The 17,862-nt window shown below is 34.7% G+C and overlaps 1 protein-coding gene across 1 annotated transcript in view; it reads right to left on the minus strand.

Moving 5' to 3' along the window:
* Positions 1-459: 459 nt before the first annotated feature.
* The window catches only part of PAK2 (p21 (RAC1) activated kinase 2), a 91,960-nt gene continuing 74,557 nt past the window's right edge, over positions 460-17,862 (minus strand). The window contains exons 7-14 of the mRNA XM_057544891.1: positions 13,805-13,868; positions 12,079-12,127; positions 11,489-11,601; positions 10,060-10,177; positions 8,161-8,260; positions 5,847-6,043; positions 3,505-3,642; positions 460-3,045 (exon numbers count right to left, since the gene is read on the minus strand). Coding sequence (XP_057400874.1) covers positions 2,959-3,045; positions 3,505-3,642; positions 5,847-6,043; positions 8,161-8,260; positions 10,060-10,177; positions 11,489-11,601; positions 12,079-12,127; positions 13,805-13,868 — 866 coding nt within the window. The 3' untranslated portion in view covers positions 460-2,958. The remainder of the gene's footprint in view (positions 3,046-3,504; positions 3,643-5,846; positions 6,044-8,160; positions 8,261-10,059; positions 10,178-11,488; positions 11,602-12,078; positions 12,128-13,804; positions 13,869-17,862) is intronic.

Consider the following 17,862-nt stretch of genomic DNA (forward strand, 5'->3'; position numbering starts at 1 on the left):
AAATACTCATAGGTAGTTTTAAATTGCTTATTAAAGGCACAGGTCATTTAGGACTGGTGGTAACTAGATACATTTTAAGCAGCTTAATATTTATATGTTGAGAAGAGAATTTGTACTGTGTGCCAGGCACTCAACACATGAAAACAGAGTTGTGTTAGCCTTAGTTTCTTATGCTAGCACAATCACTCTACATGTTTACTATTCTATGTAGGATGAAATATTCAATATTTTCATGGTTTCCCAGTTTTAACTGTCCCTAAAAGCAGCAAAAGGAACAAGAGGAGAAGGAAACTTTTAGACTGCCAGAGAGTCTGAAATATAATAAATACTACAGTAATATTGTCTTAATAACAAAAGAGGACTACTAAGGTAATTTTTAGATTTAAATGGGAATTTTCATTCTAAAGTAATGACAAAAAGGTAAATACAAAAGGCAGTTATTAAAAAAAAAACCATGAATCTTGATTCAGATATAATTTTTCTTGCAACAACATGTGAACATTTTAATTTAAAATTAATAAATCACAATTCTGTATTGCTTTTAAGATTAAGATTCAATAATTGACACATTTCAGAATTAACCAAAGTACATTTCTATTACAAGTTAGTTTATCCAAGTAAGTAAAGAATAAACCACAGCGTAGCTCCCTTAACCTAGGAGTCAGGTTTTAATGACAAAGTCCGTTGCCAGCAATGGACATGCAGGTAACCATCAAGGAAGTTGTAAATACAAACCCCAAACTGCTTCTATAAACTGAAAAGACCTTTGTTGAGTCACAGGCATAAAAATGGGGCATTGGCACTGCATTCAGTGAATATGACCTTTATGACTTACGCATGGAAGTGCCTTCTAGAGTGGTCATGAGGATCACAGTCTTATACCATCTAGTTGATTTTCTATTTCATTGGTAGCATCTTCTTTATCATAATCCATCCAGACAACTATTTACAAAGAATGTTCAAATCTGGAACTCAAGAGACACTGTAGCTTTCCACCAGAAATAAACCAGCTTATTTCTGTAAAGTAATTTAGTAATAGCTGTAGAAGGCCAATATAATCCAGAGAAAAATGAAATCAAGAATCAAATTGAAAACAGAGACTATTAAGTGCTCTAGATACAAGTTTCACTAATTATCTTACTTATTTTCGTGAATACCTTCCTGCATTACCAATTAAAAGAACAAACAAACCCCACCAGCCATTTCTATCCTTATACCTGTATCTTAACACAGACATGATGGGAATGATAGGAAATAAAACTCATATTAAGTTCTCCTAATGTACTCCAAAACATCAAAATTATTTTTATTCATGATTTGTACTATTGCAGGATGGCAAGTAGGTGTGAAGTCAATTAGGAGCGAATGGTGGGAACAAAAAGCCAGAACTAAAGCACATATTTTTCTCTTTCACGTGGCTCTTGGCATGTCAGAAGGGACAATACTGCCTCCAAAAGCCAAACAATTAAAATGATGAGAGAAGAAGAGGAGAGGAGGGGAAGGGAGAAGAGAGGGCACTCTAATAATTAATGCTACAGGTCACAGACCTTTTTTAAATCTTTAAAATAAAAAATGTATTGCTATCAACAAGCACATTTCATTACTCTTTCTTTCTCCAGTTTTTTACATGAATATTATTTACTTATTTGAAAAAAATCTAAAGTAACTCAACATCTCAAATGACCCATGAATTTACCAAGAAGTACTTTGTCACTTAAGTTCTCACAGACAGTAAAAATGTTGGTAATGGGCTGGGAACAATGTTTATAACAAATCTCTACAGTTTACTGGTCAGAAGCTGCATCTCTAAGTAACTGACATTTCTCTTTCATGAATATAATCTTATCTATTTTAGAGCTCACCAAGGTTCAAGCCTCTCACTTTGTCTCTGCTAGCTCCAAATATTTTTTACCTTTAAATGGAAAAAAAAAGGTTAACTTTTAAATTCTGAAAATTCAATGGTTATTATATTATTTACCATGGGAAGGGGGGGGGAGGAGTAGGGTGAGAAAGGGTTAATTAAAAAACAAACTAGCTAAAATTACAACATATACAGAAACTTATTTCCAAAATGAAGGGAAAAAAAGAGGGAAGGGGAAAGTAGCGGCACAAACCAAAGTCCTGAAGCCAAATCTGAAGAGGACATAGAAAGGAAAACGAAAGTGTAAGAAAGTAGAGTCAATGGGATTCTTTTTCTGTTTCAATGATTTAGTTATAAATATAGATTATTAGTCTTCTCTCTATACATGTAACAAATGCCAAACAACTCACTATTATGAAATTTTTAAAACTGGTTCTTTCACATTTGTTAAAAAAGGTAAAAATCACATACTTTTCTTCCCTTCCTTCAGTTCAAATTCTGAACTGAAATATTACATGTAACAATAGCTGGTTCTAACTTCTATACAAAGTTAAACCATATTGAACTCCTTTGCCAATATAAGGAGCTACAAAATTTCTATCACACTTGCCTCCAATTTAGGCATAAGAAACATTTCTCAAAGCAACTCAAAAGGAGCAAGTCAAGGAAAAGAAAGTTATGAAGAAGAGAGAAAAGAAGACTAGCAGATAAAACACATACTCTGCAAAACTCAAATCTGCCATTCAAGTACTGAAAATACCCCAAAAGGGACAATGAATGGGATCTATTATAATGAAGTCAGCAAAATAAAATGCAAATCTCAAGCATGATAAATGGCCCTGATGGGCTTTCTGCTGAAAGACGTAGGCTAGTGATTCAGTCCACAATTCCTTTTGGACCCTAAAGAAGGGATTCAATAGAAAGTTGTCATTCTGTTTTGCAATTTTTTCTTGGTTGTCTTCAGGAAATGGTAGCTTGTTTTTTTCCTCCATGTTATGTAGACCATTTCTTTAAACCCCAAAAGAATAATATTTTTCATATATTAAAAGACTTCTTTTAGAAAATGGAAAAAAGAATATGAGGCCACGGCAATGATGTTAACGGTTACTCTTCATTGCTTCTTTAGCTGCCATGATCAGTGGTGTCAAGCTGGATAATGGTTTGGCCAGTTTCAGGAAGGGATGCTGTCAGAAAGAGTGGGGGAAAATAAATGTAAATGTCACCAGTTTAGAAGCTAAATATTTCCTTTCAATTAAGCCCCAAAGACTACTTTATGGATCATAATTTATTTAACAAACACATATTTCAGTACTTATATAAAATCAACAAAATCACTACATCACTCCTATGGTTGAAAGTGTAGTCTTTTTAGTTTTTCTCATATTATAAAATCTCAGTTAAATGACCCAGATACCCATGCCTGCAATGAACTGGTGTGAGAACTGGTAATATGAAAAACTCATACATTTATCCCAGTTTTATGGGTATTTTATTCCCAGCAGATAAAATCCTAAACTGCAGCAGCTGCCATGCTGCTGGTGATGAATGAATAGTGAAATGTAATTATTAACCCTATGTAAACTTTCTGCCGGTTACTCAAAAAAGTCAACTTTTTCCCCAAATAGTATTATTTCCAAATTCACCTGTAACAATTCTCTGGCTGAACCCCTTTTCTCCACATCCATCTCCAAACATCGATTTAAGAAATCCCGAAATATTGGGGAAAGTTTCTCTGGGTTTTGAAGTTCTGGGGTTCCATTAGTCGCTATCAGGTACAAGGCCTAAGAATAGAAGAACAACTCTGACATACTTAAGATAGCTCAACAAAGTTAGAGAGTACTTTAAAGTTTATGGATCTTTTACGTATTTAAAGACAATTGTCATACACACTAAAGTGCGGTTATTATTTCTACCCATTTCGATTAGATATTTTTCACTTTATTTTTAGATGTTACATTTCCCTGACTTTTTTTCAAAATTATCTTCACCTTTTTCTTTTTTTGGATTATAAATACATATTGATAAATAAAACTACCACTATAATAAAATGGTATAAAGAAAAATGACCACAATCCCACCATCCACATATAGTATCCTATTTATCTTTCTTAAGATTTTTTTTTCGAAGTCATACCACATTTCAAAACAATGGGATTTGTTGAAACCGCTTTAAGAAATTTTAAATTAGCTATATCTATATGGCTATAGATGAACAGGTGGAACACATAGGATTTTTAAGGCAATGAAAATACTCTTTAAGATAATTTTATAATGGACACGTTATTCAGTATACATTTGTCCAAACCCATGACATATGACATCAAGAGTGAACCCTAATGTAAACTATAGACTCTGGATGATAATGATGTGTCAGTGTAGGTTCAATGATTGTAAGAAATGTACCCTCTGTGAGGGATGGTGATAATGGGGGAGGTTATGCATGTGTAGGGGGAGAGGGCATATGGGAAATCTCTGTACTTTTCTCTCAGTATTGCTGTGAACATGAAACTGCTCTAAAAAAACAAAGTCTTTAAAAAAAAAACACAAAAAACAAAACCCGAAACAAAACTAGCTATATCCCACCCTCATCATTACTATCAATAATAACAGATTAGATCTACAAAATTATTTTAATGGCTGAATTGAATAGTGTCTTATTATATGGGTGCTTCATAATTTAGTCAATCCCCTTTGGAAAATCCCTGTATTCTTTATGTAATTCTCTGACTATTTTCTTTGAATTCCTAGAAATGGAATTAAAAAAAAAAAAAACCTGAATAGACTTTTTGAAAGAAGTTTTAGATGTACAGAAAATTGAGCAGATAGTACACAGCTCCCATATACCACCCCTAAACACACACACACACACACACACACACACAGAGTTCCCCCATTATTAAAATCATACATTAGTATGGTACACTATGTTACAAGTGATGAACCAATATTGACACACTTTCATTAAACAGAAGTCTGTAGTTTACATTGGGGTTCACTCTTTGTATTGCACAGTTCTATGGGTTTTGACAAATGTACACTATCATGCAACTACCATTATAGTATCACACAGAATACTTTCACTGCCCTAAAAATTCCCTGTGTTCCACCTATTGGTTATTATGAATAATGCTGCCATGAACATTTGTGTACAAGCTCTTGGGTGGATGAATGCTTTTAATTCTCTTGGTTATTTACCTAGCAGTGGAACTGCCAAGTCACATGGTAACTCAAAGTTAATTTTTACAGGAACTGTCAAACTGTTTTCCAAAGTGCTGTACCATTTTACATTTCCACTAGCAATGTATGAGGGTTCCAATTTCTTCACATTCTCACCAACACTTATCATTGTCTGCCTTTTTGATTACAGTCATTCTAGTAAGGGTGTAGTGATCTTGTTGAGGCTTTGATTTGCATTTCCTTATTAACTACTGATACTGAGTCATATATGATAATTTAAAAGAAGTAAAAGATAAAAGAGAAAGAAAGAAAAATGGAACTCTCCACCTCAGCTGCTGGAATACGTACATAACTGTTTAAAGTCTACTGACTTCATCTGTTTCTCAGAACCCTCACTCTTTTGTTTGAATATGGGCTTTAACATTGCCATCTACACAGCCTTCTCATAGAATGTGATCCTGCTTTCCTCTTTGTACCTGGGGGTACAGAGGCCAAGGTTCAAAGTCAACAACCTGAAGGATATATCTAGAGTCCCTTAATTCTGCAGAAAAGTGACCAAATTCTTACTTATGTGCAAATTTAGAAACCATACAGCTTACCAAAAATTTACAAACTCTTTACACCTAACACATTCAACTCAATAAGCCAGAAGCAAATGATTTTTAGATGTAGAGTGAGGGCAGAGACTAGGTTTTATCAACTTTGTATCCTAAATTCTTGGCCAGTGCCTGGCAAAAGCAAGTTCTAAATAAATGATTTAAAGAAAATTATTTTTCTTAAAATAAGGCTGGTATTTAATTGGTCTTACCCTCAAAGGATTTTCATTGAGGTATGGAGGCTCTCCTTCTACCATCTCAATAGCCATAATACCCAGAGACCAGATGTCAACCTTAGGGCCATAAGCTTTCCGTGTAACCACCTCTGGTGCCATCCAGTATGGCGTTCCAACCATAGTACTTCGCTTGCTCTGCTCAGGGGTGATCTGGGCACAGAAACCAAAGTCAGCTATAAAACAAAATAAAACATCTTGAGTTAATGGTGTCCATGGGTTGTTTAAGAGTTTACTTTATATGATTTAACTAATTACATTTGAGTATTCAGCCTCTTAATTTTTAAGAATGTATTAATAAAGAAAACCAGAATGGGCTTACAAATATTTTGATGATGTTATATACTCCCACTTTTTAACTTTTACTTCCCACAAGTAGAGGGTAAATTATCAGGAAGCCTTTTATTCTAAATAATTCTATCCTAAAAATTTTAATAAAGTTGAAAAAGTCTGAAAGAAAAAGTCACCAAAGCTGGACACCAAAACTATGTCCACTGTGAATCAGGCAAAGGTCAGGAAGTGGAAATTACTTTTGAAGAAAATAAACAGAAGCTAGAATTAATAATAATAAGCATCCAACTCAGCAGAGAGCCTAGAAAAAGAACATGTTTAACTACAACTGTACCTACAAGGTCTTCACCAGCATTACTCTATTCCAACCACCTCATTTATAACTGAAGAGCAGAATGCCTAATTTAGTACCCAGTATTAATTTAGTGGAAAAGTCAAGATGAGAATCTAGAATTTTTTCCTTCCTTCTACTGTTAAACCCATTCTACTCCATATGTAAATACTGTTAACATTTAGGTTTGTAAGCTTTAGACTTTTCGTTATGCATTTCCAAATGTACAAATAATACCCGTGAACTGATTGGTTTATTTTACCTAGTTAGGATATTTTGTAAACCGCTTTTTAAAACCTAATTTTTAAAATATCTTTCCATATTAGTACGTTAACCCACCTCATTATTATAACTACACAACTTCACGGAACATAAAAATACCATAATGTATTTAACCATTTCTGTACTACTAAACATTTAAGATACTGTTGGTTTTTCTTTACAAGGTTGCAGAGAACATTTTTGTACTTATTGCTGTGCATATGTTCAGTAATTCTATAGGAGAGAATCCTACAAGAGCAATTGTTAGGTCAAATCATAACATTTACAGCTAAAATGAGTGCTTATAACTGTTCCAAGTATAATACCTCATAAGAATTAACATACCTCATGATAACTTTATGAGACAGGCATATTTACTACTATTATGATTTCCATTTTACAAATGGGGAAACTGAGGCATACATATTTTTAGATAACTTATCCAAGATCATTCATCTAGTAAGTGGTAGAGCCATGGTAACATATTATCCAAAAAAGTCAAATTTAGTTTACCTGTGTATCCACCAAAAACGTATGAGAATGTCAATTTCTAGTTTTCCCATTAAAATTACAATTATTAACTATATATTCTGACCATCTGATAGAACCTGGGTCCCCTTTCTTGTGGTTGAATAAACTTCGGAGGATCTATCTTAAAAAGAGAGATGTTGAAAAAGGAGCCAAACTCTTCTAGGCAAACAGAAGAAAAAGTTTTTGGTCTCTTGATCTAAGAAATGCCTTGAATTTTGCATAGTTGGAGAAACCTCAGTAGAAGTTCTTCTTGAATCCTCCAGAGGACATGGTTGGAACTGAAGATTATAGCCAGCAGAGGAAAGGAGGGTTTTTTTTTTTTCCATGACTCTACCATGTCTGATACAGAAGTTAATTAGGGAAAGAGGTTTACACATGGTTTTTTTCAGACCTTGTCATCTCTGACATAAGAGTCATACAGCCCTCCCCCAATTAGGCCACCATCTACCAAATCCAGAGAAAGATGAACAGCATAATGACAAAAACCTACCCCAACAGGTAGCAGAGATAAATCCAAGTTTATGTTTGGAAGACAGCACCAACATTATAATAGTCCCAGACACTGTTCCTCAGTGCTTTACATTTTTACTACTCAGAAGAATGCTCTGAGATAGGTACTGTTATTTTCCTTATCATACAAATGAGAAAATGGACACAAAAAGAGATTACGTAACTCACCCAAAATTATTCAGCAAGTAGTAGCAGATCTGCTATTTAAACTCAAGCTGTCCAGCTGACAGTCCATATCTTTTTACTACTATTCTCCCCCACTCCATGTATTGCCATAAAAATGTTAATAGCAGAAGAGGGTTTTTACTTAAACAAAAGGCAGAAAATTATAAGTAACATATAAATGTTATTTGTTCACTTGTTACTCACTAAGTTTAACAGATCCTTCCATGCCCAAAAGCACATTGTCGCTTTTGATGTCTCTGTGGATCACTTGATTAGCATGTAAAAACTCCAATGCCTGTAAACACTGAACAGGAGAAAAACATCTATCAATGAAACAGTCCCTGAAAAGTCTAAGGGAAGTTCACATACACTATTTATGACCTAAGCACCACCTCTAGTAACCAGCAGAAGACACTCTAATAATACATTTATGAAGAAAAAAATCCTGTCACATGCAGTTATGAAAATAAGACACCTTAAATAATTAGATCCCCCTCTTCCCACTCTCTGCTCTTATCCAGAGACAAATATTAAATAATGTCTTATCTAGTCCTATTTCTGCCACAGATTATTTAATACCATAGAATATCACTTAGTCTTCAATGTTCTCATTTATGAAATGGTGGGTGGGTCTACATGATTTCTAGGCCTGCTCAGGTTTAAATGCCTAAAGGTATGCAGCACTTGGTAAAGATGCACAAGGCTTTTTAGAAATCATTTCAACAGTAAAGGATAAACTTGTGATCATTCCCATTTGAATCTGAAATATGCCGAAGTCTAATCAATGTAAGCCACTGGGGGTCTGGTTCTCTCCAGCTGTTCAATGCTATGTAAAATGTTTTCTTCATTTCTTCTATGGTAGGTTTTACATAAAGCTATACCCACACCCTAGACACCAATGATGATCCTGGACACCACTTCCCTCTTATGCCATATTTCAGAAAGCACTGAGTCAAAAGAGCAGAAGAACTACTCTCACTTCCTTAAAAACAAGAATGAAATTCAATTTTAAAAATCTGCTTGCTATTTTTTTTAATGTAAACTGAGTATAAATGGTAACTTGGAAAAAGTTTTTATTTCTTACCCCCATTAAAGTAGAACAACAAAGTCTGTACATCATTAATAACAAAAATCTCATTCAAAATACTCTACTATTCAAAGAAAAAAACCAGATTAACTGTGTATTACTGCAATACATTTACCAAGCATTTAAACAGATTCCTGAAAAGAACAAATCCCCAGAAAAATACTTGTGTAAACAAATAGAAACAAATGTTATCACAATTAGAGGAACTACTAAAATAATTTTATATTGATTATGAAAAAAATTATAAGAAAAACAAATTAAGTATAAATAGATAAATCCTTAAGTTTTTATCAGCTTTTAAGTGATCAACCATTCTTTGTTAAGGGATATATTATTGTTTCCCTCCTGAAAGAGTTCAAGAGGGCTCCCCTTAGGTGAAACATAATTACATTAGAATTAAAAGTTTCAAAGAATACTTTTTTAAAAACACCTAATAAAAGCTGAAAAAGGAAAAACATCACACATACTGTTCTTACATGAACAAAGTTTATAATTTACTTATAATTCACTGTAAAAATGCTGAAAGCCAAATCACAGGAAACATAATAGTCGTAAGAACTTTTACAATTTTGTCCTTTGTGACAATGATTCCTAGGATATTCGAAGAAAGTACTGTTGCAGTTTTAATGACAATAAGCAAATCATCAACCTAAGTCTCATCTGTAGGAAAAGATTACATGGAAGAAAGAAAGGCTCATTTTTGGCTTAGATGTAGGCAATGTGGCAGAATTCTACTAGCCTAAGCAAACAGTATGTCTCAAATTCATTAATGAATATCATCTCATTGGTCACCTTTAATGAGATCGATAAAGCCACAAGTAAACTTATTAATTAATACTTAGGGTGAAGATGTGTACCACTTTGTCCTTGCTTCCACTGTTGAGCGGTGTATTTTTAATGGCACTCCCTCTCACCCTTAAAAGTATCCTGCTTGGATAATAACTAAAAATTTGCTTTTTTTCACATCCTGTTAACCACATTGTTACTGTAACTTTTCAAAAAGGGAGCAAACTCACCTCTCTGCATACAGCAGCAATCTGTGCTTCATCCATGCAGGTCTCTGTTACAACATCAGTAAGTGATCCCCCAGCAAGGTACTCCATTACCACAAACAATTCATCTCCCACCAGGTAACTAAAAAAAGAACATAAAAAATACATTCACACTTTTACTTTTTCTAAACACGTGGTACTCTATATTGAAGAATTCAAATGTTAGGAATCCTAATTTAAAAAACTAGAAAGCTGGTAGCTTTGAGAGCTGGGAAGAAAACTGAAAAGTTGCTATGGAACAGCACACACAAAAAAAATAACAGAGGGTCATTATGATTTTCCCAAATCACTTTAAAATTTTGCCCACAATTCTAACTTGAGTGTGTACATAGATTATTCCAATTCAAATAACCTTGTATGGTAGGAATGATTTGTCCTGTTTCACAGATGAAAAGATGGAGGCTTGGAAAGGCTAAGTAACTCATCCAAGGTCACACAGCCAGTAAGTGACAGAACCAGAACCTGAAGCCAAGCACAACTGATTCCAAAGCTTATGGCTTATCTTAACCACCATGCTTTACTGACTTGAAATACTATTTTAAAAGCAGAGAAATGTACCTGCAAAGTTTCTTTCTATGAACATGGTCCCCAGAGCTAGCCCTGAAGTCTAAAAATGTGTTTTCTTTTAACCCATTCAAAACAAATTTAAATATGGAAATTTTAAAAATCACCTATGATTCCCTATCTCCAATACAACCACTACTATAATTTTCATTTATTTTTCTACTATTCTTCTTTCATTCACATATATGTAACTGCTTTTAAAAAAAACAGATGTAAGGTAATTCCCTGGCGGTCCACTGGTTAGGACTCCGAGCTCTCACTGCCGAGGGCTCGGGTTCAAGCCCTGGTTGGGGAACTAAAATCCCATATGCCACATGGTGCAGCCAAATATAAAAAAATTTTTAAATTAAAAAAATTAAAAATGTAAGATACATAATTTTCTCTTCTACTTTTTGTTTTGCTATTTAACATCAATTCCTAAATTAAGTGAGGTTCTGATAAACATGCTATTTGCCCCTGAAAGACAAAATTTGAAATAAAAACTGACTTGAAAGTTTAAAAACTGTGTGGTCAGTCACCTCTGTCAGTCAAGACATGAATCATAGCCAACGTCTCCTTAATGTTTCTGCTTCTGATCATTTGTAATTAATATGAGCACCAGCAGCAATGTCCTTCATTTAACTGCCTTCTCTCGCTTACCAAGTGATATCTATGTAGAAAAAGGACCTTCTAAACTGTAATATGCTATTTTGACCTCTCCTCCTCCTTCAAGTTTACTTTTCAGTGTTGACACTCAACCCTAGTCTAACTAAACTGGCTAGCCCCCAAAGCTATGAGACTTAAAATTTCAACATTTTTCTCCCAATGTTTAAGAAATATTTATATTTACCTGTCTAAGAAGTTAACTATGTTGGGATTCTTTAATTCTTTCATCACCAGAATCTCATTAATGATCAATTCCTTCTTTGGCTGTTTCTGTAAATTAATCTGCTTAATAGCAACCTATGATGGAAACAGAAAAAAAAAGTCAGAACAAGTTTCCTAATACTCTTAGAAAATTATAAACACTGATCAGTTAATAATCTATTACATACATACTATACGATGAGATTATAATTTACTCATAGGCAGTACTTTAACTTCTACACTGCCTATGCACAATTCTTTGTAATACATAGAGCTTAAATATTTTTAGATTTCTCTTGAAATCTTAATGCAAGGTCAGCCCAGTGCCAGGAATTAATCCTCTTTTCATCCCAAGCTGGGAAAATAATTTTTAAAATATTTATTTATGAAACCAAACACGTAATTACTTCTTTTTTCCCCTCAATAAGGAAAGTGCTATAAAATTACCTAGAGTAATTCTTTCAACATATTGAACTGCAAAAGAGATTCCTTATTGATTATTCACAGGCAGATCTAGTTTCTTCCCATATTAAAAGCTAATGCTAACACCCAGAAGTATGAAAAGGTAGCTACCTCTTGTCCCAATGCCACATCAGTAGCAGTGAAAACTGTGCCAGAAGCCCTAGGGAAAAAAAGACACAACCAGATTTAAGGTTTCTAAATCATTCGCATTTATAACATCCAAAGACTTTATACTCAGAACAACTAAAAAGAGGTTAAAGAACGTTGAAGACTCAACATCTTTAAAAGAAGTAAAAGCAAAAACAAAGGGGGAAAAAATAAGAAAAAGGGGCAATTCTTGTGGCCAAAACTTATGTTAGAAATTTGTCATAAATTTCAGATCTACAAAAATACAGAAAAAAGATAAAGAAAAGAAAGAAAAAAGTCACATATACTCATGGATCCACTGCCCTGTTTAAGAAACAAAGAACTACAAATAAATTTGAAGGTTCTTATGTGCCCTTTCCAAAGGCATCCTACCTCCTCCCAAAAGTAATCTATATTGGGTATTTATTCTGTATTTGATGTGCATCATTTCCATGTATTTCTCTATACTTTATTAAGCCCATAGGTGTGTACCACTATAGAAAATGTTTCACGTAATTTTTTAACTTCATATAAATGATTTCATTTTATGTATTTTCTTGTAATTTGCTTTTTTTTTTTTATATTAGGGGATATTATTATTTATTTATTTATTTATTTTATTTTGGCTGTGTTGGGTCTTCGTTTCTGCGCGAGGGCTTTCTCTAGTTGCAGCAAGTGGGGGCCACTCTTCATCGCGGTGCGTGGGTCTCTCACTGTCGCGGCCTCTCTTGTTGTGGAGCACAGGCTCCAGATGCGTAGGCTCAGTAGTTGTGGCTCACGGGCCTAGTTGCTCCGCGGCATGTGGGATCTTCCCAGACCAGGGCTTGAACCCGTGTCCCCTGCATTGGCAGGCAGATTCTCAACCACTGCGCCACCAGGGAAGCCCTGTAATTTGCTTTTTAAATTCAACACTGGATTGGGGCTGGTCATCCATATGGACAGGTGTTATCCTTGTTCATTTGTAATTATTACATTTATTATCCAGTATACTATTTATAATTTATCCATTCTCAGGCAGAAGAATATTAACATGATTTTCAATTTCTTGTTATTAAAACCAGTGCTGCAAGTGATTAAAAAGAAATTCATAAGGAAGTTTTCAAAAAGACTCAAGCTCACTTTCTAAACTCACAGAACACTTTCCAGAGATTAATAACATTAAAAATTCAAGATGTTCATTTGCTCCCAAGCAACAGAAAAAAAGATTTCAGTTAGCATACTTTAAAGATACAAATTATTGGGAATTCCCTGGAGATGCAGTGGTTAGGACTCCGTGTTTCCACTGAAGGGGGCCTGGGTTCAATCCCTGCTCGGGGAACTAAGATCCCATGAACCGTTTGGCGCAGCCAAAAAATAATTAATAATATTTTTTTAAAAATACAAATTATTGAACAAAATCAGAAGATCAGTAGAATTAAATATCCATATTCAATGACGTGATTAAAATGCAGGTTTTTTAAACGATAATCCCACCCATCTAATTTCTTATCACCAACGTGAAATAATACTTAAGAAGAAACAATGTACAATCACTGCTAAGTAGTACAGTATTTTAATAGCATCTAGAAATAAATGCATTACTTATTTACACAAATCCAAGGATACTACTCATAGAATACCAGAAGTGCTCAATGTCAGCAGGCAAAAGAGATATCATGCTGGACACCCAGGAAATAATGAATATTCTGGTAATACAGTCACAAATACTTACCCTTGCCCAATTTTTTCATATCTTGTGTATTTTTTCTTAGGGTCACCTATGCTTACAATAGTTCCTATTTTAAACAAAAACAACAAAAAGTTGGAAACTCAGTCAAGCATTTAAAAATTGTAAACTAATTCTGATAACATTATTTCTTTTAATAACCTCCACTGATTTTAGAACAGTAGTTTTCAAACATAACACTAAGTTTCAAAAATAATGTATGTTTCAAACACAAAACACTAAAGAAACAATTAATACAAATAAAAAAGTATCAGAAGCAAGAAGACACATTTCCACTAGGTTAGACCTCCTAACTAATGTCTTGATTATCCCATTTTCTCAAAAATGACCACGTTTTAGAATGACCAACGATACTAGTTTTCTTGAGACTAAGGGGGTTTTAGGATGTGGCATGTTCAGTCTTAAAACTGGTAAATTCCCAGGGAAAGGAAAAGTTGGTCATCCTACTTTTCATACTCCACTGAAATGTACTAAACTAACGATAAGTTATAAAACTACTCACTATGAGAAAAAAAAATTTTTATATATATATGAAATATCCAAATGGAAAACCCTAAATGGCTTTTCTGACTCTTCTCGTATATCTTATATCTTTGAATATATTTAGGAAACCACTTATTACTATAAACATTACTCTAATGTGAACTAATCATACATCTGTTTTAGGAAAGTTCACTATGTCACAACTAAGAAACATGTTTTATTTTACTTTATTTAACTTTTAATTTTACATTGCAGTATAGCTGACTAAAAATGTCGTGATAGTTTCAGGTGCACAGCAAAGGGACTCAGCCATACATATACATGTATCCACTCTCCCCCAAACTCCCCTCCCAGCCAGGCTGCCACATAACATTGGGCAGAGTTCCCTGTGCTATACAGTAGGTCCTTGTTGGTTATCCTTTTTTTATTAAAAATTTTTTTTTAATTTTTGGTTGTGTTGGGTCTTCGTTGCTACGCGAGGGCTTTCTCTAGTTGCAGTGAGCGGGGGCTACTCTTCGTTGCGGTGCACAGACTTCTCATTGCTGTGGCTTCTCTTGTTGTGGAGCACAGGCTCTAGGAGCACAGGCTTCAGTAGTTGTGGCACGCAGGCTCAGCAGTTGTGACACACCGGCTTAGTTGCTCCGTGGCATGTGGGATCTTCCCGGACCAGCGATCGAATCCGTGTCCCCTGCATTGGCAGGCGGATTCTTAACCACTGCGTTACCAGGGAAGTCCCTGGTTATCCATTTTAAATATAGCAGTGTCTACACGTCGATTCCAAACTCCCTAACTATCCCTTCCCTCATTCTTCCCCCCGGTAACCATAAGTTCATTCTCTAAGTCTGTGAGTCTGTTTCTGTTTTGTAAATAAGTTCATTTGTATCATTTCTTTTTAGATTGCCCATATAAGGGATATCATACAATATTTCTCTTTCTCTGACTTACTTCACTCAATGTAACAATCTCTAGGTCCATCCGTGGTGCTGCAAATAGCATTATTTCATTCTTTTTAATGGCTGAGTAATATTCCACTGTATGTATGTACCACATCTTCTTTATCCATTCCTCTGTTGAGGGACATTTAGGTTGCTTCCATGTCTTGGCTATTGTAAACAGTGCTCCAATGAACACTGGGGTGCATGCATCCTTTCGGACCATGTTTTTCTCCAGATATATGCCCAGGAGTGGGACTGTAGTGTCATGTGGTAGCTCTACTTTTAGGTTTTTAAGGAACCTCTATACTGTTCTCCATAGTGGCTGTACCAATTTACATTCCCACCAACAGTGTAGGAGGGTTCCCATCTCTCTGCACCCTCTCCAGCATTTATTGTTTGTGGATTTTTTGATGAAAGCCATTTTGACTGGTGTGAGGTGATATCTCATTGTAGTTTTGACTTGTATTTCTCTAATAATTAGCGATGTTGACCATTTTTTCATGTGTCTCTCGGCCACCTGTGTCTTCTTTGGAGAAATGTCTATTTAGGTCTTCTGCCCATTTTTTGATTGGGTTGTTTGTTTTGATAATATTAAGCCTCATGAACTGTTTGTAAATTCTGGAGACTAATCCCTTGTCAGTCACATCATTTGCAAATATTTTCTCCCAATCTGTGGGTTGTCTTTTCGTTTTGTTTATAGTTTCCTTTGCTGTGCAAAAGCTTTTGAGTTTAATTAGGTCCCCTTTGTTTATTTTTGTTTTTATTTCCATTATTCTGGGAGACAGATTAAAAAAGATATTGTTGTGATTTATGTCAGAGAGTATTCTGCCTATGTTTTCCTCTAGGAATTTTAGAGTGTCCAGTCTCACATTTAGGTCTTTAATCCATTTTTGAGCTTATTTTTGTATATGGTGTTAAATAATGATCTAATTTCATTTTTTTACATGTAGCTGTCCAGTTTTCCCGCAACCATTTGTTGAAGAGACTGTCTTTCCACCATTGTGTAGTCTTGCCTCCTTTGTTGTAGATTAATTGATCATAGGTGCATGGGTTTATCTCTGGGCTTTCTATCCTGTTCCACTGATCTATATTTCTATTTGTGTGCCAGTACCATATGGTTTTGATGACTGTAGCTTTGTAGTATAGTCTGAAGTCAGGGAGCCTGATTCCTCCAGTTCCATTTTTCTTTCTCCAGATTGCCTTGGCTATTTGGGGTCTTTTGTGTCTCCATACAAATTTTATGATTTTTTTGTTCTAGTTCTGTGAAAAATGCCATTGGTAATCTGATAGGGATTGCACTGAATCTGTAGATTGCCTTGGGTAGTATAGTCATTTTGACAATATTGATTCTTCCAATCCACGAACATGGTATATCTCTCCATCTGTTGGTATCATCTTTAATTTCTTTCATCAGCGTCGTATAGTTTTCAGAGTACAGGTCTTTTGTCTCCTTAGGTATGTTTACACCTAGGTATTTTATTCTTTTGATGCAATGGTAAATGGGATTGTTTCTTGAACTTCTCTTTCTGATCTTTCATTGTCAGTGTATAGAAATGCAACAGATTTCTGTGTATTAATTTTGTAACCTGCAACTTTACCAAATTCATTGATTAGCTCTAGTAGTTTTCTGGTAGCATCTTTAGGATCTACTTCGCATACTATCATGTCATCTGCAAACAGTGACAGTTTAACTTCTTCTTTTCCAGTTTGGATACGTTTTATTTCTTTTTCTTCTCTGACTGCTGTAGCTAGGACCTCTAAAACTATGTTGAATAAAAGTGGTGAGAGTGGACATCCTTGTCTTGTTCCTGATCTTAGAGGCAATGCTTTCAGCTTTTCACCACTGAGTATGATATTAGCTGTAGGTTTGTAGTATATGCCCTTTACTATGTTGAGGTATGTTCCCTCTATGCCCACTTTCTGGAGAGTTTTTATCATACGTGTGTGCTGAATTTTGTCAAAAGCTTTTTCTGCATCTGTTGAGATGATCATATGGTTTTTATTCTTCAATTTGTTGGTGTGATGTATCACACTGCTTGATTTGTAGATACTGAAAAATCCTTGCATCCCTGGGATAAATACCAATTGATCATGGTGTATGATACTTTTACGGTATTATTGGATCCGGATTGCTAGTATTTTGTTGACTATTTTTGCGTCAGTGATATGTTCATCAGTGATACTGGCTGTAATTTTCTTCTTTTGTGGTATCTTTCTCTGGTTTTGGTATCAGGGTGATGGTGGCCTCATAGAATGAGTTTAGGAGTTTTCCTTCCTCTGTAATTTTTTGGAACAGTTTCAGAAGGACAGGAGTTAGCTCTTCTCTAAATGTCTGATGGAATTCACCTGTGAAGCCATCAGGTCTTGGACTTTGTTTGTTGGGAGTTTTTTAATCACAGTTTCAATTTCATTACTTGTGATTGGTCTGTTCATATTTTCTATTTCTTCCTGGTTCAGTCTTGGAAGGTTGTACTTTTCTAAGAATTTTTCCATTCCTTCCAGCTTGTCCATTTTATTGGCATACAGTTGCTTGTAGTAAGTCTCTTATGATCCTTTGTATTTCTGCAGTGTCCGTTGTCACTTCTCCTTTTTCATTTCTAATTTTATTGATTTGAGTCCTGTCCC

Source organism: Balaenoptera acutorostrata, chromosome 4 (assembly GCF_949987535.1).
Source record: "Balaenoptera acutorostrata chromosome 4, mBalAcu1.1, whole genome shotgun sequence".
NCBI lineage: Eukaryota > Metazoa > Chordata > Mammalia > Artiodactyla > Balaenopteridae > Balaenoptera > Balaenoptera acutorostrata.